Source organism: Serinus canaria, chromosome 4, assembly GCF_022539315.1.
Source record: "Serinus canaria isolate serCan28SL12 chromosome 4, serCan2020, whole genome shotgun sequence".
NCBI lineage: Eukaryota > Metazoa > Chordata > Aves > Passeriformes > Fringillidae > Serinus > Serinus canaria.
Genome location: NC_066317.1, coordinates 20,042,211 through 20,063,577, shown reverse-complemented (window position 1 = coordinate 20,063,577; position 21,367 = coordinate 20,042,211). Strand labels below are relative to the sequence as shown.

General features: G+C 38.1%; 1 protein-coding gene across 1 annotated transcript in view; it reads right to left on the bottom strand.

Moving 5' to 3' along the window:
* The window catches only part of GRID2 (glutamate ionotropic receptor delta type subunit 2), a 282,427-nt gene that overhangs the window by 199,957 nt on the left and 61,103 nt on the right, over nucleotides 1-21,367 (bottom strand). The window contains exons 3-5 of the mRNA XM_018907012.3: nucleotides 15,233-15,286; nucleotides 7,195-7,368; nucleotides 2,162-2,323 (exon numbers count right to left, since the gene is read on the bottom strand). Of these exons, the coding sequence (XP_018762557.1) occupies nucleotides 2,162-2,323; nucleotides 7,195-7,368; nucleotides 15,233-15,286 (390 nt within the window). The remainder of the gene's footprint in view (nucleotides 1-2,161; nucleotides 2,324-7,194; nucleotides 7,369-15,232; nucleotides 15,287-21,367) is intronic.

The window sequence follows — 21,367 nt, the reverse complement described above, 5'->3', positions numbered from 1 at the left end:
ATTTCAAAAGTACACAGCTGTGATCCCATGGTTTCTCTATATAAATGCTTTAGTGAAAGAAAAGAAAAAGTAGGCCACAAAACTAAAGCAGAATTCCTGGTTTTATGCAATTCCACTTCTCTGCTGCAATCTTTAGCTTTCCTCTGCCTATGGATTGTAATGCTACTGAATTCACACAGAGTAAAATTTCTGTATTTCATTTGGGGTAAATTTTGACTTTCAATTTTAGCACGTTACTTCTAGAAATTCATCTCTGTCAGCACAATGCAGTGTAAGGAGTATTTGGATTATTCAATTTACACCAATAAAATAGTTTCTTATCAAACCCATCTAATTGAAATAGCAGAGAAACCCAAAAGTGACAGGATGGAAGCATGGATAGCTGCACAGGTTAAGAATTTATTTGGCATTTGATTCATTTTATTCCAAGCTAACAACAACTCTGGAATTTCCACTTGCTCCTGCCTCCTTGAATGCTTTCATAATTCTCCTGGCCATTTAAATGGAAAAGTGTGCAACAGTATTTACAAAATCCAAGGCAAGAAGAGAACCAGCTTGCCTGAATCTTAGGTCAAAATACATGGGACTGCCAAATGTGAACTGGAAATTGCTCAGACAGGTTAAAAGCAACTCAGTTTGGAGTCCCTTGAAGACCTATCCTGCCCCTGAATAAGAAATGTGTTCTGGATTATTCTTGCAGTCTCATGAGTTCAAACTGTTAGAATAGAAAATAGAAACATGTGAAAGAAATCCTTGCGCTATCATTTTGGAGGTAACATAGATTAACCTGGGACTGGGTAAAATATAAGCAGCGTTCAAAGGAGACTTACATTTTGCCTGCATCATCATAATTTCTGGTAAAGCTAAATACCTAGTGCAGAATAGCAACTTCTCAAGACAACATTATATTTTAAATTATTTTTATGTCCTGTAGTGAAAACCATAAATAAATCACCGTTTTAATTTTTTTTTACTGTCCTTTTTCTCTTCTGTGTTTACAACACCAGCACTTTAAATGTAAATATGCATTACCAGGAAGTGTATGCAGACAAATGAGGAGGCAGTTTTATGAAAGACATCAATAACATAAAGAAAATGAGGCAAAAAACTTACAGGGAAGGGCAAACTCTCAACCTGTTCATATTGACTAAACAGGTTGCAGTATTTGTCTGTAAGTATTTGGAGGCTGTACGCATCATGGAGAAAGGAAATAACTAAGAGAAATTATCTTTAAAGACTGAACAGGAAAAGCATTTTGGGCATGACAAGGATTAAGGTAGGAAATAAAAATCACAGGGAAGCAGCAACATTGGATGTAGCTGTATAGAGACTGTTAACACTTTGCAGTTGAGACAGCCACAACACACACAGTAACACCAGACAATTTCAGAAGGCTGCAAGCATTAGCCCATACAGAGAAACACCTGAGCACTTCAGAAGGCTGCAAGCATCTGCCCTTTATTGCTCTTCTGTGCAATTTTATATCCTTCATCTTACATGCATTGCACCTGTGTGCCCTCTGTTCCCTTTGGTGCTGGGTCAGTGCCCCTGGGCACTCCATGGCTCACTGCTGCTCACCTGCTGCTCATCCCTTCTCACTGGGGATGAGGCTGGACACAGCCCCACCCCAAATACCACAAAGTGAGTGTACCTACAGTTACAGGTTTTGCAGTGGCAGGACATAGCCTAGATTATTTAGGGGTTTCCTTACTCCCATTTCTATGATTTTTCTTTATTAAGGTCAAAGGCAGTGCAATGGCAAATTCTGCAGAACATTACCCAAGTGTAATTCCGCAATTTCTTCTCCTTTTTTTTGCAAAAATAAATAGTAAATTTATTTTCTTTACTTCCTAACCTGTGAAACTTCTTCAACAGCAACACTTCACTTGTTCACCTTGGACACTTTTTCTTCCTTGAGCATCCAACTGTTTTGGTAGTTTTGGTAAACAAACTAATTGGTTTTATTTCAATATGATTATTATGACATGGAAAAAACCCGACCAACCAACAACAATCCAAGCCAAATAACAACTACTTCCATTCAGGAATTGTGAATACATAAAAACTATACTGGTAAGAGTAATATGCACCTCAGGAGGAAATACTACCTAATGTGAGTATTTTAGAAATCAAAGATGAGGAAACACAGGGGAAAAAGTACCTTCTTGATGGTTTCCAGCATTGATCTCCCTCCTTGCCAAGGTTTAGAGTTCTTCCTGATGCAGGTGAGGCTGGCCATGCTGTGCCACTTCCTGTCCTCCAGCTTCTTATGAAAGGCATTTGCCAGCAGGAGGACAGTGTCATATATATACAGGTTTGAAATCTGAAAAGAGATCAAGAGGGAAGCATTAGCATAGTTATTTGTAGTCTCCTCCTAGCAGCCAGAATTTATCATTTGTTTTGCCTCACCCATAATCCTCTGGTAATTAAATACTTTATTTGGTCTTAAGAAGAATCTGTGAGGCAAAATGTCACACTTTTGGGATTTGGTAAAACCTGCAGCTGGGGGCTGTAAGGCTAAAAGTGATAAACACTAAACAAACTACACACACGTGAAAAGTCCAGGCAGCCCAACCACTGGCACAGCTCCACTTGCCAGATTTGCAGCTCTACTTATGACCATAAACAGACTTTTTTAAATTTTTAACCAGTTCCATGTGAGACTCAATTTTTCAGTCACCAGATATTTGGATACCATCAAATTATCTTCAAGGCTATTTTGTTATTTGGAAAAGCAGAAAGTCTGAAAATTTAGAATAGATTTAGTTGTGGGTTTTTGAGCCTGATTTGTACAGTCAATTTTGGTTTACACTTTCTGGCATGAAATAAGACTCAATGAAATTCCTGTCAGTGTGCAATTGCATGTTGATTCTGGGATTTTTAGTGTTTTCTGTCAGAGTGTTTTACATTGGCGGCTAATTCCTTGCAGGAAAAAACTCTTACAGAGCACATGTGTGTTGTTTCACTGTGAGCACAGCTGCATACAGTGCAAGGAAGTTCTAGCTTGGGATCAAAAGCAGAACAGTGGAATTCAAGAAGAGCAATCACTTGTGTGCCCCTTCCACCCAACCATGTTTTAGTTCTATGTACGTGCTTTAAATGCACACAGTGCAAAGTCAGATGTGAAAGATAGATACAATTAAAAGTAAAAGAACAGAAGCTCAGAACTCATGAACATTTCTGAAAAAAAGTGATGTACAATATAATTTTACATCAGTCTTTTCTGTCCTCACATGGCAGGAACATTTAAGTTACTGACAGTATCATAAAAAGAAACCTCAGCTGTCCTGAACAGAGGTTCTCATGAAGAAAAATTATGTTCAGAAATGAAAAGAACTTTTGGGAATATTATTTTTAGATAACCTGTTGGTAATCTAAAGTTATTGAGGGAAACAGAGTTTCCTCAGGTGCATGATAAAGGGCTCTGTAGAACATTCCTAGTGCCTGACAGCAAATTAGCCCGTGGCAATTTGAGGCAAGGTTGTTGGGATTTTTTCTCCATCAGTCACACACAAGCCAAAAGACATTTTCATCAGATTTGTGGAATATGTTGGCTGCTCTCTGTAAGGGTTTTTTACACAGCTATAGGTAGTGTGCTTAAAGCTTGAAAAGAAGAAAGAAGCTTACAAATGGAAAGTATGGGAATTTAGTAGCCCTATTCTGCTTTCTGAATATATCCAAAGCCTGGGAAAACTCTGAAGCTATTTGGAAGGGGGTATATGGCAAGGAAGCACAATAATGCTGAAGATCTGAGATACTGATTGGCAAATTCACACATTAAAAGAGGGGAAAAAGTTTAAAAAAAACCCCAAAACCTCCCTTCCTGCCTAATTAGTCCTTCCCACATAACATCTTTTTATGTTTTTATTTCCATTTTTAAACACCATCCTTATGCTGGCTTTGCCAGTGTCATCCACTACCTGCTCTGTTAGTAGCACAGATGCACAGAACCTCTGATCCTTAGTGCCCTTTTTCTTTAAATGATCCTTCACTGTGCCTTTCCTCTAAAGAAGGTGCTTCTTTATTCTTACTTGAGCTCCTCTTGTGGCTGTGAACATTTCTATTTTGGTATGCACCCAGGAACAAAATCTATTTCTTCAGATGCACAGGCCAGGCATCACTGTGCATGGCAGGATTAAAGCATGGATTGAGGATCTGGGCCCAGGTTAATCAAGCATTTCAAAAACAACTGGGATGATTTGCCTGCATATTGCAAACCTACAAAGAATTCAAAGCACTTCAGCTAAAACTGTGCTTCCCCAATGAAGTCAGCACTAGAGGAACATTTGTTGGAGCAGGGAGAGGAGGAATTATCAGTGGGCTGTGAGGCAAGTTTCTTTCTATACAAGCCTTTGCCAAAGGGAAAAAAAACCAAACCCACCCCACCTCTGGAGAGCAGAGGGAATAAGGTCAGTAATGAGACTAAATTGGTACATGAAGGGCTGTGGATGCCAAGTCATCATTTCCCAACAACATGACATTGCTTTCAAGGTAACTTCTGTAACCTGCTACCATGGGAATAGAAGACAATTGCCACAGTTCATGAGGAAGGATGCACTCACTAATCTAAGAGTAATATAGCTGGGCCTTCATCAAGTATTAACAGGGCTCAGGAGGACAGAGTTCAGCAGTTATTAAGCATTGTTAGTCCTCCACTAATAGTTGAGCTGAACATTTACTGCAATCAATCACTGATAATGCAATGATAAAGACCCTACAATTAATTCCTGTTTCTCAAAATCACCCTTCCCTGTCACTTCCAGAAGTATGCTTCGTTAATATCTGTCCTGATGAACAGAAGGGGGTTGCAATTTAAAGTCACTTTACACCTTTATTAATTTCCCACATAAATTTACTGGGGCATTTAATGCACTGCCTGGTGTCCATTACTAATCCCTTATTTATTCTAAGTCTGTTAGGCTAAGGGCTGGACACTTGCATTACCAAGAAGTATTTAACTGCATAACCTTCTGGTAATGCAACCTAAAATTGAGATGTGATTATTTTATCCAGAGTGTGGAAGAAAGGTACTTAGCATTAGATTAAGGATGAATGATTAATTTGGATTATCAGTGTTTATTTTATGTGTACCTATAACATTGCACATAGCTTTTAGACAAAAGGGTCACAGTACTAAATTCTTCTGTGAATCCAGTTTTTAACTTTCTGCCTTCAAAATGATACAAATTTATAGAATTTGTTTCAATTAGGCCAGTTGCAACAACAGTGAGACATTTTCACCAGAATATTTTTCAGTGTCTTAATAAAGATGCTGGAAAAAAAAATTAATTATTCACACAGACTTTAGGGGGAGTAATTCAGAAAAAAATAAAAAAAGAAATTCACCCTTATAATTTCCAGAGAATGTTTCTGATTAGTCACACTTCGATGTTATTAAAAAAAAAAGCTTTAGTAATTTCAATTTATAAACTGTTCCAGCTCCCCACTGGATTAGAAACTAATTTATAATATTGTTGGGTAGAACAAAGAAGCAGCAAACAAACCCCACAGCTACTCAAAGGACTGTGCATCATATGAAGGCACAGGGGAAATTGTGTCAGAGTTTTCCTTTCTTTCAGTTTATAATGTTGTCTCACTCAGCTAAAATAATGAAGTTCAGCCATCTCAGGGAAAGCACGAAAAAAGCAACTCAGCTGCACAGAACAATTAAACCAGTCCAGCTTCCATCATTCCTTTGAACCAAATTACTAGGAAAGCTTCCAGTAGGAACATTGTAGCTCTCCAAACTATAGGTAGATCAGGACACAGAGGTTAAGGTGTAAGATCCAATCTAACAAATTAAATGGAATTTTCCAATTTGCTGAGACTAAACTTCGAATTCTAGAACTTATCTTTCCTGGATTCACACAACTGCTGAAGTGAAAATAACGGTGAAGTTGAAGAGAAAGACAAATCAAAATGTAAAGCATCCCACTGACGTGTGACTCTTGTTTTCTGTCCTGCTGTAGTCAGGAGCTCTGTTCATGAGAACTGCTCTCTGCACTCTCTGACTCCTGCATGTGATCACACTCTCAGCTGGAACACACTGTCCCTAGACTGCCAAAGTTCCCCCAGGACCATGCTGCCATGACAGCATGGCACAGCCTAAAGGATTTTTTGCACTTCTGAAACAGTCTGTAGATATATCCTAAGCATCAATGGGCATCACACAGCCCTGCTTGCTTTCAGAACTCAAATAGGATCACTGTGTTCTCTGCTACAGCCAGTTTTTCATGTCATCAATAATTGCTGGCTGGCTGTTCTGTGAACTAAAATTAGTGACACAAAGGCTCTTACAACTAATCTGAAACAGGACAAGACCATCCTCACTTTGTCCCTTACATACTTTCATTTTAAACAGACACTCTTGAAGACCTCCCTATTTTCCTCCCATTGTTTTCTCTCATTCTTCTCTTTCAGAATCATGACGTGGCTGCTTTTAGCTGCTGGGTCAGATAAGCTCCTCCCTCCACTGCTAAAAATAATAATAGGTAGCCATCCTTCTACAAGGACAGAAATGTTCACAGAAAACAAACCCAAAATAAAATCAACATATTGAGTCAATTTCACACTCCTGATTTACCTAAGCTTTGTCATGATGAAAACTAATGAGAGACACAGAGGACTCTTTCTTAGAAAAACTATGTGAAGCCAGGAGGACAGGGATCCTATTGCTGAGTTCCTGTGGTGGGAACCTACTATAGTTTACTTGTAGTTTGTGATGACTGAAAATAAGGTCTCCTTGGAACTTGGACACAGATTTGGATGTATACACCAAGGCACTTGAAAGAGATGATGTGGGTGCTCCTAGGAAGACTTTCTAATTGACAACAGATCTGAGGCTCAGAGAAGCACAGCAGCTCAGGAGACATTGAGTACAGGGAAGAAATTCTTTTGGGTGAGATGACAAAAATTAAAATTTAGCAGGGCAACAAAATAACTATCCTACAACCTGGAGACTAGGTTGCTTTTCTGGATGTTTATCACTATTGCTGTGGAGCAAGCAAGCTGTTGTTCTCCATCAGACACATTTACTCCCTCCCCAACTCCAGGTATTTCCTTGTCATGCCATGAGCCTTTAACCACGTGTCAGAGAGGACATGAAAAATAAGTTACAGGTAGCCCCTGGGGGAAAACTTCGGAGTTATCTAGAAAGACAGATCCCAGGTGGGGATAGACTGCTGTATGAGCTACCTCCATGCTTTGGGAGAAAGGGTCCTTGGGATCACACAGTGATGAAGATATTCTGTGGTTGCCACGGAAACAGCGCTGGCTTATGTTTTGGGGGACTGGAAACGTCTGTCGGATGATTGTCAACCTCCCAATTGACCTTCTCACCAGCTCCTGCACATCCACGTCATTGATTTCCTGAAAGACAAGGCAAGGGAGAGGATTTGCATCAGAGTCAAAATTCAGAAACGTGACCATCAAATTATAAACCAAAAATAAACTGAGCGGACCAAGAGGCCTCTGACTGACACACAGCTATCGTCAAACTCCACCGCAGCCTCAAAACCAATTTGTGCATGCTCATTAAAATTACTGCTGCTATTCAAATACCACTCTTAACTGCAAAAGTTCAAAGTGTACTGTGCTCAAACCTCACACAATATTTGTATTTTAATAGCTGTTTCATTTGGGGTTTTCTCTGTCTCTCCTTTTACCTCCTCTGATCTTCTATTTAACAGTTTCACAGTACCCTTGACAGATAATGTACAAATCAGTAGGAAGCCATAGCATGATATATTTTTAGATGCAGCATTGCTTAGGAGCAAGGAAAGTAGAGACAATGTTTCAAGGCTTTAAGTGCTTATTTCCTAGATTCAGAATATCAAGAACTTATAAACAATGTGCTAGTTAGAAATCATTTACCAAAAGGGCAAAGAAAATGCATAAGAGTATTCTAGGTGTAGATGTGCTTGTTTATAGAAAGACCTAATTTAAAACCAAATTTTCATTCCTTAGGGTACCTATTAAGGCTTACAGCTGAACACTCAGCTCTACAGACAAATACTTACAAGAAAAAATAACTAAATAAATCCACCAATATTAAGCTTGAAGTATGAACTTTAAGACAGGTTAAGGAAACCAAAAATCATTTTTTACATAGCATAAATTCCAGCAGGTTGGGAACATGGTGTTTTACACTGTTGAGTTATGGGTCCCTCAGGGAAGTTGAATAAGAGGAACACAGGCTCCCAAGCAACAGCAACTGAGTCCAACCTTCACATAAGAACTTGAACTTTAGTTCACCATGTTTTTTTCCTGGTGATTCAAATAGCTGGTAGCTTTCAAGATAATTCTGTGTATTTTCCTGTAAAATTGTAGAAATAATGTAAAATTTGTGCCATCTTAACCAGGATCTCTTTCTCATCATGCTGAACTGCCTGTCCATGATCTGTCTTAATTACAGAGACTGATGCCCCAAACTTTCCAGACATTTAAAACTGTGGATGTGCCCCCAGGGAGGGAGGTGGATCAAGTGGCTCCTGCTGGCAGCCTGCAGTTAATATTCCTTTGCATGAAGCCACAGTTTATTGAATATTTTTGATTCTCATTTGTGTATTTATAGCTTTGTCATTTTTCAAAGGAGACGGCACATCTGCATTGCTAGTACCTGTAATGAAATGCCATCATCTTTTCCTGCCTTAGCTTCCTGATCTATAACCATATTGAAGAATTCAGGAGACACCAGGATAGACTTGATCTCAAATTACAGAGTCTTTCTTGAGGAAATGAAGCCAAGCTTTTTGAAAAAGCAGCTCTTGAAATGTTACGACAACCACCCCAGTTATTTTGATTTTGCTCTTCCAGTATCCTTCCATTAGTTTGAAGGAACTACTTTGGACATACTGGTATTTGTTTATTTCCCTTAAATTTTGAAAGAAATACATGCGAGATGTAAATTGTAACTTCTACTCTCTTGACTACTGTGAAAGTATTTTATTTGCCTTCAAAGGTTATCATAGTTTTTGAATTCATCCATTATAATTGTTCTTTATGAAATACAGGGTTTTTTCTGCAAAGACAAATAACATAGCATCAGCTGTGTTCAGTGTAATATCGTGCATTTCTGGTCAATTAATTCTTAATATAGCACAGATAATGGCTTATTTCAGCTTAAGATGCTGTGTCTTCATTTAGCCTGTATCATTTCACTAGCTGTGAGGTAAAAAAAAAATATATATAATGCTGTTTTAGCAAAAATATATATATATATATATATATTATATATATATATATATATATTTAATACTTTGAATATAATCATAAAGGAGAACTCAAGAAACTTTTTATCTTGATTTTAAATTATATATTTTCTCAGAGGATTTAAAAAAGTTTGCCTGGTTTCATTACACAGTATGCCCAAACTGTAAGAGCAAGATTATTAGACCCTAATAATGTAAAAACAGACACCTGGATGGCCCCATTATAGTATTACAGTATACAAATACTGCTTTAAAAGAGATTTTGACTTCCAAATCCTCAAGCATTCATCTTTTCTGCCATAAAAGTGTATTTATGTTTTCTGTATTCAGCACTTTTTGGTGCATTTTAAAATAGAATGTTCTCATTTTAACCTCTAGGTTACTATCTCATATCATTATACATCACCTGGGAAATAACAACAGGATTGAAACACCAAGGCCATTTTTGTGTGGTAGCCAAGGAGGTATATACATCTCTAGATTAGTGACAGCTATTATTTTAAATGCTGATTATACCATAAATCCAGATTTTAGACTGACAACAAAGCAATGCCATGCAACCCCAAATTCAACATTAGTCACTTGCTATGTATTTCTCTGTCATTTTTTAAATACTTGGCATGGACTGAGAGACAAGCCTTTTATATAATGACTCTCCAATATCATCTCTCATTCTTGAATTTTGGATCTGACTTAAGAAAACTATATAAAGCAACTATTGTATGAGAGGAAACAATTTTCATTTGCACTTCAAAGGAGGATACAGTGTAACGATATAAAGGAGACAGAGGAAATGTTATACAAGCATCAAATGTCAAAAAAATCAGAGAGTTGGCCAAGTTGAACTGAGTTGGCACCTGAATAAATTTAGGCTAGGTTATGTGAGGTTGTTTTTATTTTTTTTTCTCAGTGGTTTTTTTTTTTTGTCTATTTCATTTTTTTTATTTTTGTTTTTACATCAAAAATTCAATTTATAGTTCCAAGCCTTTCTTTTGCTGATCTGAACTTGGAATTAAGGGGAGACTGTCCTATCAAAAATGGAACAAAGATAAAATTAGATGTACATTTAATCTAAGCAGGCAAATAAATAAGGAATAAATGCGGATCTAAATTAACAACTCTTTACAGATTAATTAGGAAACAAGAAATGAAGAGGATCATCTTGACATATAAGGCAAGATTCCAAGGGAAATTCCAAGCACAATCAAGACTACATACCGGACATCTAATATTTGTCCCATTATTTTAAGATAAGCAGCCCAGACAGGGGCTTACTATTTACCACAGAGCAATTGTATCAGCAGTGAGACACATGGAGGGGAAGAATTTATTAACATGCTCCTGTATTAAGCACTAAAGGCAAAAATACCTTTTCTTATGAAAACATCTTAACTTTGGTCCAAGAAGATGGTCCCAGTATTTATTATAAAGTGGACATGCACTATTTTCCAGTGCATGCCAAGACTTCATCACAGAAAATCCTGACACTCAGAGAGGAGAGTGTTTCTTCCTTATCCAAAAGTCAGCAGAGGAGGAAAGGGTAGCTTAAGGCCTCTAGGCTGCCACTGGCCATGCCAGAGAACATTTGTGCCCTTCCCAAATTCCTCAGCACTTTTTAAAGAGAAGTTGAGGCAAAGGCACGGCTGGATGAACGTCCAAGAGAAGGAAAAGCAGATTTTGAACTGCATCATCACTTGCTCCTACATGTCTTTGGTTTTTAGGCTTTGCAGAAAAGGATGAATAAAACCCGAAAGGACAAGGAGAAACTAGTTTTTAGCTTTCACAGAGAAAAAAACAATCCAAGATGTTGGAGAAAGCAGGGTTTTCTCCATCTGTGCATTAAATCTCACTAATGCCAGGAGCTAGCAACTTGTTTGCCCACCTGTTCCAAGGAGGGTGCCATTTCACACAGACCCACCAACCCAGTGGAAAATGTGAGGGTTCAAGTGAAGCTCTAATGCTATTATCAATCATTATCCATAGGAAAATGATAAATATAAACGAGCTGCTGGAACTGAGCTGTGATTATAGGATCTGATCTAACTGCTTGAGCTTGAAACATGGTTATGCTCTACACTCCTACTCATGGTGGAGTGCACTGGGCTTGAAACACGATGAACAAGATGAATACATAGGCCAAGGACAAGCCCTCTCCTAGGAAAGAGTCTTCATCAAAAAGAATACAACCTTTCAATACAACCTTGTAGGTCCCCAAATCCACTCTTGCGCTATGCTGGGCAAACCTGTTGGACCTTTTCCCATAAATTGGTCTTTAAAAGAGTCTGGAGGTTTTTTTAATTCTTTCATCAAGCAGGAGTTTTTCCAGACTCTGGTGCCTCTGGTAATTAGAAACATTTTAACAATTTTTGACCTCAGTTTACTCACGCACAAATTAAACTCATTTGTTCTTGTGTCAACCTTGTCCTTTGGCTCTTGACAATGATGCATTTATTCACATTCTCTAAGTGTTTATAAACAGAGAGCACATCCTCTTTTAGTCTTTGTTTCAAAGGCCAACCCAGCCAACCTTTCACAAATCAGCTTTCCTGAGCACTCCTCCGTTCTGAGTCCAATAGATCCGTTCTTCACTGACCACATTGCAGCAGATGAAACCCAAACAATCCTTTGTAAAGTAGCATTGCTATTTTCACCTCTGTACTCCAACTTTAAGCTGTGGAAAGTGTTTGGGGCTGTCCTTGAGTAAACAATAGCAATAAAGAACTGGTGGCAGCCTTAGGTATAGAAAGATAATAGTAAGGTAACCCTGAACATTTAAACAAAGGAAAATGCTTGAGAAAGATGTGATTTAAAATGAAAAAAAAACCCAAAAGACATTTCTTGCATTTAAAAAGAGTAAGATAAAGTGATAAGATCATACAAATGCCCCTTCTTTGGCTCCACTAAATTAAATCTAAGTTTACTGTCCAGTTGTGAACTAAGAGTTAGTTCACTAACAAATATCATTTTTTATCCTGGAACTTTAAAGCTCTATTTGCTGCTGTGCAAAGGAAATGAAGCAAGCAAAGACAGATAGACAGAGGGAGAGAGAGTGTGAGAAATACATTCTCACATTTTGTTAAGGCATATTTGATCATGATTACATTTAAATCTATGACACCTGCAAATTTTAAATAAAGAACTGCAACATCTGCTTTAAGGCCCTGAAGAAACAGGAAAATTTATTTGGAGAGCATTTTCTCAGCTGACTATACTGATCAAAAGAGATTTGCTTTATTTGCTATGGTCTAATATAATGCATTATGTTTTAGCAAATTATGAATTCTTTCATTTTATAGGAACAAACCCACTCCTCCCACACTTACATTATGATACACACTCTTCAAGAAAATTTGCTGTGTTGCATAAAGTAGCAAGTAATGGGACAATAAAAATTAAGGAACTCTTTGCAGGCATTACAGCATTTAAAGTGAGCAATTAAAATAGCAGATGTTACCTCACAAAGCCCAAACAGATTTCTGATCACAAAACTGAAGGTGGTATTTGCTTCTCTATTACTATAGTTGGTAAGAAGGTTGTATTCCCTTAGCACAGTGATGGAAAAGGAAAGACAATCCTAACTTCTTTTGGTATCTCAAGGCAAGGAATTATTTGAATCTGGTGCATAATTTGCAGAACAACACATTTTCACTGTCATAGATCATTTTAGAACTTCAAATGAGGAGGCCAGAGAAGCAGTGTTACAGTTACTTATTTGACAGTGTCATTTAGCCAACACAGGCACTCAAGCACAGATGTCTAAGCTGTGACCAAAGATCCACAGAAGCAAGGAAATGGGCAGAGCTCTGAGATCATCTCCCAGTCAGTCACAGGGAGGTACTGTGGCCATCAACACGTGATGGATGACCACCTCGGATGGACTGGGACATAAAGATAGCTGGTTTGTGTACCACACAGAAAGGAGCCCACAAATCTCTGCATTTCCAAATCCTGCACTGCCAAATAGAGGCACTGCAATCTCGTTACTGAACTGGCAAAACATTGCAGTAAGCAATTACCCAGCATCAAACACTCAGGAAACATGTAGATTTCCCCTCTAATTTGAACATAGTGATGGGGAAAAATTGTGCAAGCAGAACCCTTGCTAGTATGATCTACTGATCTTATTTATTGCTAATATGAATTCTGCATCCACGTAATATTGAAATTATTTGCATTTTTAAACAAACAGAGCTAGAAAGCTACCTAAGTACCTAATATGGATTTAGGTTCAGAAGCAGATTAAGCTGAGATAGCACTAAACACATTCACTTTCTCTGAAAGAGAAAAGAGGAATTACTGAATGAGATGCAGAGACTCTAATGACGATGGTTTAGAGCAGTTTGTTGGAATGATCTTAATCACAGCTTTCATCCTTTTCATACACAAGACTAAGAAGGGATGATGTACATTTCTCTCTGCAGTTCATTCAGCTTTTCCTGCTGCTGGGACTGCAGCCCAAAGAAAGAGTTTTGGAGTAGAGAAGGAAGCTGAGTGGTAACCACTTTGATTATTCTGCCATTTCATCAGCTGCAATGTGCAAATAGCAATGCTTAAAAAGCACTTTTTCTTTTTTCCCGTGGAGACACTAATTTGTGAATAAAGAGCAAAGAGAATGCATATATGCTAGGAATGGATCCTCAGTCTTGTTTTGGTTTTTTTTGAGGGTGAAGGAGCTGAAACAGCTAAAAGCAAGCACCTTCTTTAGATCTTTTAGAAAGCATGTAACATTCAAAACAAAAGAATCAATGGCAGTGTCTTTAACTTGAACAGCAAGCCAAAATCTGAGCTTTGTCTAAGAAACTGCTGTCCCTTCTACTCATTACAGAGGATGGCTTTAGATTCAGTTGATGCTCTTAAAACACTCAGTTTTAACTCTGAAGTGAATTTTAGTTTAATCAGACATGAAAAAGAAAATATATATGCTGTTCACATGACCACCTGCAGATTAGAGCTGAGTCCTCTCCCAGCAAAGCCCCATTCAGTGCTGGAAAATACACACAGCACTGGTCAGGAGTAAGGCAGGGCCCAGACTAATGGTTATGCTGGACCTTTTTTTTTTGCACAGCATTTCCAGAGACATTTTTCTGCAAAACAAACCCAGGCTAAAAATCCACCACTTTAGCACATCACACTAATGAAAATCCAATAATTAAGTATGAAAACAGAAGTGGACAGTAAATCCGGGTAGTATGACATGGAATTTCCATGGAGTCTTTTATCCTGAGAATATACAGGAGTTGCATGAATAACATGTTAGGAGGCAGTCATCTGCTCAGGAAATCCAGCTTTTTTCAACCTAAATTATTTTTCAAAAACCTGAATGCTGTCAGGTCAATTATTTTTCAGAAACCTGAACTGCAGTGTTCAATACTTTGTACACAAAACTGCTTCACTCATTGACTTGTCATATTTCAGCTGACAAGCTTTCATGGGAGAACTTATTTCACACTGTAAAAGCAGAATATCAATTTAACTTACTGTTTTCCCTTTATGAACATTTATATATGACCTAATCCAGAAGTCTACCAAAGAGCCTCCCACTAATATCAACAGGTCTGGATATCAACCATGCCAGAACATTTGGAGAGTTCATAAAGGAAAGGGAAATATGGGATTTTATTTTTATTATTACTTTCGTTATTAAGAAAAAAATCATAAAAATATAAACAAAGTGCAAGGATTCCACCACAAAAGATTACATATTAAAAAAAAGGCCATAAAAATCCTGTGAAAACAGTCAGCTCAATTGTGAACTCTTGAGATATTTAGAAATAAAGAGGGGTTTTTTCAGTTTATTTTCCCTTTATTCATAGAGGGACTTCCATTTAAAACAGGCAAGATAAAACCAGAAAAATCCAAGAACCTGTCATTCTACTTTTATTAAGCAACATCTCCTCCCTCAGCATGCTTGAACTTTGTCATAGCTACTGCTTCCTGTTGGCAAAGTGAGAATCAGCATGAATATTGTCAGTAAGGCTGAAAACAGGATTCATGGTTCACAATAATGTTCACTTGACAGTTACCTCATTTATAATGATCCAGTGACAGTCAAAAGCAACCAAATTAGTCTCCACGACCTGAAACAGAGAACAAACCAGCTATCAGTCAGCTTGCTTGTGAAAGCCAGAAAAAAAAAAAAAAATTAAATAGATGCTCTCTGCAAATGACAAAACCCAAAGCACACACTCTCTAGAACTTCTGCTATTGAACTGAGGATAGAGAACCTTTAGCACCATGCTGCAGAAGCATTTCAATTAAACTTGGAAATACATTTCATTGCCAGCATCACAGGAAAGAATACGTTTCAGTTGACTGAGGAGAAAAATGAAAACATTTTTGCTTTAGCACTGTGTGTTGAGAGGAAGCAACAGAGAGGAAGGCAGAAAATTAATGTCAAGTGACTTTTGTAAGATTTCTGTATTTCCTTCTTCTAAGGCCTTTCCAGTGTATACCTACTCTGAAAGCCTCTGAATTAAGGAAAACCAAAACAAACCCAAACTAAAAACCCCCACATCTCAAATGCTAGAGTCCATAGAAGTGCGAAGAGCAGGAAGGAGAGGGTTCTCCTGAGAAAGAGGGATGATGAATTACAGCCTGTCTCAGGTTCCATGCACAGAAGGACTCTCATCCTCCTCTCATACATCTTCTCCTTTCCTTTGCTGAAATTTTGTCCATGACCTGCCTTCATGCTGGACTGAACATGTGCTTTCCAACTCATCTACACTCAGTTCTGTCCCTCCTTGAATCCATTACACTTTTGTGGCAAGTCACTTTTGAATCCACTTCCCAGTGCAAATGAAGAGGATACAAATACACTTCTTCTTCTTTCATTAGGTAGGAAAGGAATCATTGACAAAAGGGAGGCCAGAAACAAACTCCAGAAAAAGCTGGACACCTTAAAATATTTTTCTACATGAAATTGAATTAGGATTAACATGCAAATAGTTTTAAACACTGATTAAATTCATTTTATTTGTATAGTTACCATGCTCATCTTGATCCACAACTCAAAACTACTGGATACTTAAAACTGTATTGAATATATCCTTAAAAAAATACAAAGAAAAGAAACTTCAAAGAAAAACAGAAACAAATCTTGGGGTTGACAGTGTTTAAGTGTTCAATTAGATGCCTAGTGCTGGCCTCTTATTACTTGGACCATTGGTTTTTAATGACAACCAGCAGAAAAAGCACTTGCCAAGGATGGTGGCAATTTATACTGTGCCACGTCCAAAGCAGAACAATTTAACTGGCCACAAATCTTAAGAGCATCAAAAAAACTCACAGTGATAACCCTCATTATTAATTCAAAGGCTATTAGAACTGGGGTCACTGCTTGTTTAGCAGAATGCTGAGGCAAGATTGGAAATTCTGATCTGGAGAGGCTTGGGTGAGGGGAAAGCAGGAGCAGCAGTGTATGACTGATTCCTTATTTGAAACTCTCACAGCACTGATAAGAAATGAGGGGCATTAGCAGCCATAGCTGCTAATGGAAAACTCCAATTCTCTGGAAAACTTCAATGGCATTAGCAAGAATCAGGGTCCTTAATTTATATGCTCAATAGTTAAAACCAACACGATATTTTGGTGTGTTGCTTTGACATGTTGCTGCATTCTCCTCCGTGGGCGTTCCCACCGCAGGTATAAAAGAATAGGATAGAAACTGAGTCACTGTGGAGGAGGCAGCACAACAGACTGAGCCAGGATGCTTGAACTGAAACATGGCTGCTCTGATCAGATTGCTCATAACAAACCAGTCGGAATGCAAACACACCCAGGAACCAAAAAAGGTCAAAAGAGGACAGAGTAGTGACAAAATTCTCAATGGAGAATTTGCTCCTTATATAAACTTCCAAAGCATAGAAAGTTTATCCCATTTACAACATAAGCTGTCATTTAATTTTTCCACAAAACAGAACAAACCAAAGCCTTACTAAAGCAGGAACAATTCTGCTAGTCAATCGACATACAGTTCTGCTGAAAGCAAGCAGAATTAAATAAAAAAAAAAAAGAAAAAAGAAAAAAAGAAAAAAGGCAGCACAGTCAGCATGTTTTCTGATTTCTTGTCAGGTACCTAGCAACCTTGTGCTTCCTAACTTTTGGCTCTGGGATGTCCTTCCGGGAGTGTCTGCCCTGCTGTAACTGCTCTGCTCAAGAAGAGGTCTCCTAAGGTTCCTGTGGCTCCTAGGCAATCTGCCAGTGACACCCTCGAGTCAAGTCTCCCAGTGGTGGTAGGAAAATGACAATAACCCTGTTTCACAAAGGGCTCCTATGCTTTTTTTCTGCTTCCAAATAGCAGTCAACCAAAAATTCAGATTTAGGGAATCTACAAAATGAAAATTCACATTTTCTGTTCGCTTATTATTAACGTGTTACAAGTGGGAGAGATAACTTCTTTGTGCCTGAAGCTTCAGCTGATCAGATTTTCATGTATTGTATCTCTCATTTTTGTTTCAGTTCATTTAGTTTCTTAATAAGTATTTGCTTTGGAGTACCTACTTTGCCCAGATTCTCAGATTTCATTCAGAGAACACCTTTTCAACTGAATATTGTCCTAAGTGTCACTGGTTTTATTATGTAAAGCTCACAGACCACTTAAGCTAGTCACTGGTAGAGGCTGACTGGTATCACAAGTCACTCACATTATTTCAAACATCTCAGGGTACCTGTGACAGATTTATTCACAATTTTCAAATAACAAGAAGAAATTAACCCATTTTTTCGTCACAGTTGAAACTCCTCAGCAGCAAGATCATGTTTTATCCATTAAAGTTTATGTGTTCATGAATCTACTGAATACTAAAAACATCTTCAAAAATCATATGTCAAACTGGAACTTGTAGTGCACTCAGAGACACTCAAACTAACATATTCTAAGTTTAGATAGGCTGCAAATAGCCACTGATTTAAAAATACACTTTACCTTTCATTCTGCTAGAAGCTGCTTTTGGCATTTTCCTTAGCCCATCTACCCAAAGCTTGTCCTGGTATTGACAGTCACTTTAGAAGATGACTGATAATGCCCTGAGAAAGTTGCTTGATTTTTAAGATAGATTTACATCTGAACTGGGACTCAGCATTAGGCAGAGATTTCAAGGCCTTATTTTCACTCCTGGGTCATTTAGCCTTATCCATCACAAAAGAGCTGCTCATTTCAGCAGCAGCAGAACGCTGCATCTCAGTCTCTCCCTTCTTAACTTCTCTTCTGCCAGCATGGCCTTTATTGCCCAATTAATTGATCTTAAGGTTGGCAGGGCACATTCTGTCTGTAGGAATTGCAGGACACTGTAATATTATCATCATCATCAATAACCTTCCCAGATTTTGCAATTATTGTGCTCCTTATGTTTTTCAGTGTAGATAAATGCACTGGCACATCCACTGCTTTACAAAAAATAAATAAATGAAATGCTATGTGCACCTTCAGTTTTGATGCTTGAGGGAAAAAGCTTCTCAATCCTAAAGTTTTCTTCAAATTCTAAGAGTAATCATATGCATAACCTTACCATCAGAAGATTACCTCCATCAGCAGCTATTAAGCACCAGTCTGCAAGTAGAAGACTACAATAAATCAGTTTTAAAAACCCCCAAACTGTCTAAAGTCAGCAGTAACACAACCTAGATGCAATTATTCATCAGTAGAGCAGTCATTACTTGCACACAGCAGGCCTTTACAGCCACGACACAATATTCCAGAATGCCCTTGTCTATCTCCTGCATTTGCCATTCTCTTTACTTTAAAAAGCCATTGCATTTTCACTTAGAAGGGATGATAACAAATAAGAGTGAAGTGAAAAAACCCCAAAAACAGCATGGTTAGGTCTGCTTAAAATTGACCATTACCTAAAAAGCACAAACAGCAGAATTATTAAAGACAGTTTTGCAGCAGGTTTCTATGTCTAATATGCTCAGAATTGTAAAACAAGTATCTTTTTATCTGAGTGATGATTTTTTCTGGTTGAAATTCAAATCTGCATGCATATCAAGTGAGCTAGCATGAACTTGTGCTCTGTGCCAGGGAAAAATGAATGTAGAGAATAATGCTTGCAAGTGCATAAGGGCAGTAATGAAAAAGAAATTTGAAATCCTGTATTTTAGAAGCAATAAACCAACTTGATTGGGGAGCGTAGGAGGCTGGGGCTTCAGGACCTCAAGCATTTGAATACAATGCAAGTTTTAGATTCATCACTGGTTCTGCTGGCTCTGTGACAGGAACCAGTGCTTTCCCTCCCGAAAGGTAAGGGACAGATTGGGAATTTCCATACAAGACAGAAGGCAGGTGAACCTATTGTTTATGCAGCTCACCTCTTAAGCTAAAACAGAAAAACTGGAGTGTGCATTCATAATGAGGGGTGAACACCAAAGTTCTACACAGATATTAAATGGAGGAAAGTTGACACTTTCTAAAGCAAAGAAAACCATGTACCCATTTGACAAATTCTCATTTCACACATCCTCTAGAGGAAATCATACAAGCTGTGGGTTAATCAACATACAAAGCTATGGGTTAATACAAAAATCTCTCTGAACCTAAGCAGAGCTGCTAGCCAGGAGAGCATTAGGAGAAAATGGCATATATCCCTAACCTGTTCTTACTGCTCCTTTAGGCATTCAAGCCACCTTTGGAGTTAGACACTTTACTCTAACCCAAAAGCTGCCTTTGAGCTTCTAAATATAAGTTGATTTCTTAACTGTGATGAATGGGTCTACCAGCAGCTAAAGGAAGCAGAATTTATTAATTCTCTATTGACTGTTCTGCAGCTCAGACTGTATTTATTTACTAAAAAGGAAAATATTTGAAAGAATCCCCCACCCCAAAAAAGCATTTTGTGCTTTGGAGGTGCCACCTTGTTACCTCGTTCTCTGGGGTCCCAGGATGAGGGAAGAGACAAGAAAGTTGACTCCATGTTTCAGAAGGCTTGATTTATTATTATATGATAGATAATATATAAAAACTATACTAAAAGAATAGAGGAAAGGATTTCACTACCATGCTAAGCTAAGAATAGACAAGGAATGTGAAAACAAAGGTCTTCTCAGACCGAGACCGGCCGGACAGGTGAACTGTGATTGGCCATTAATTGGAAACAGCCTGACGAGGCCAATCACAGATTCCCCCTGTTGCATTCCACAGCAGCAGATAAGAATTGTTCACAGTTTGTTCCTGAGGCCTCTCAGCTTCTCAGGAGGGGAAAAATCCTAAGGAGAGGATTTTTCATAAAACATGTCGGTGACACCACCTCTGCTATTCCATTGAGTAACTCCACTTGTAAGCAGAACTCCAGGGTGAACTGAGGGAACATGTTTAAGTTTAATGCCTGTGGCCACTGACCCCCTCCTGTGTCAGACAACTAAATCAGTGTCAGGACAAGCAGAGGACAGCCAACTCCTTCAGGAAACTACTTTTCTGAATTCAGCATTTTTTTCAACTGTAGACTGCTGTTATTCAATTATTTATAATGCCATATCACATAATTCTCCATTACTAAGATTCAAAGTAGCAAGTTAGCATGCAGCTCTGAAATAGACCTTATGAAATTGTGGAAAAGCTGAAAAAGAAAATAACTCTCTACTCACTCTGCCCCTTCTCAGACACAGAGAGTTCACACTTGAGTATATGAAAATATTACCATTAGTTGTATAAATCCTTGCAAAGGATTTATTAGTTGCAGCAAAGGATACAGCCTGTCAAGTATGCAGTGCTATTCATGCACAGTCACAGAAATCCACAGCAAGAGATACAAAAGATCACTCTGAACATCTTTGTAACTTTAGAAATATGTTCATGTCAAGCTCCAGCAGTTCTCCCAACACCCCATTAAAATAAATCAAACTCATGCTTCATGAGGAAGGTGTTCCACTTAGTGAAACACGGGCTCTGTCGAACTGATGAGCACGAACATAGATGAAACAGAAACTAATTTTCTTTTTCTAAAGAATTCAACTACACACCGAGGGAGATTTAGCAGAGAGCACAAAAATGCTGCCAAGATGACAAGTGATGAGCAAGGACAAATCATCTGTCATTGGCAGCAACTCCAGAACTTCTGAATCTTTGGAAGAGCTTGACAATTTGTCATAACTATTTCTATTGTTCACACTCAAACCTTTAAATGGCCTAAATGCAAGACAATCTAAAGCAAGTAAAGCAGCTGTAG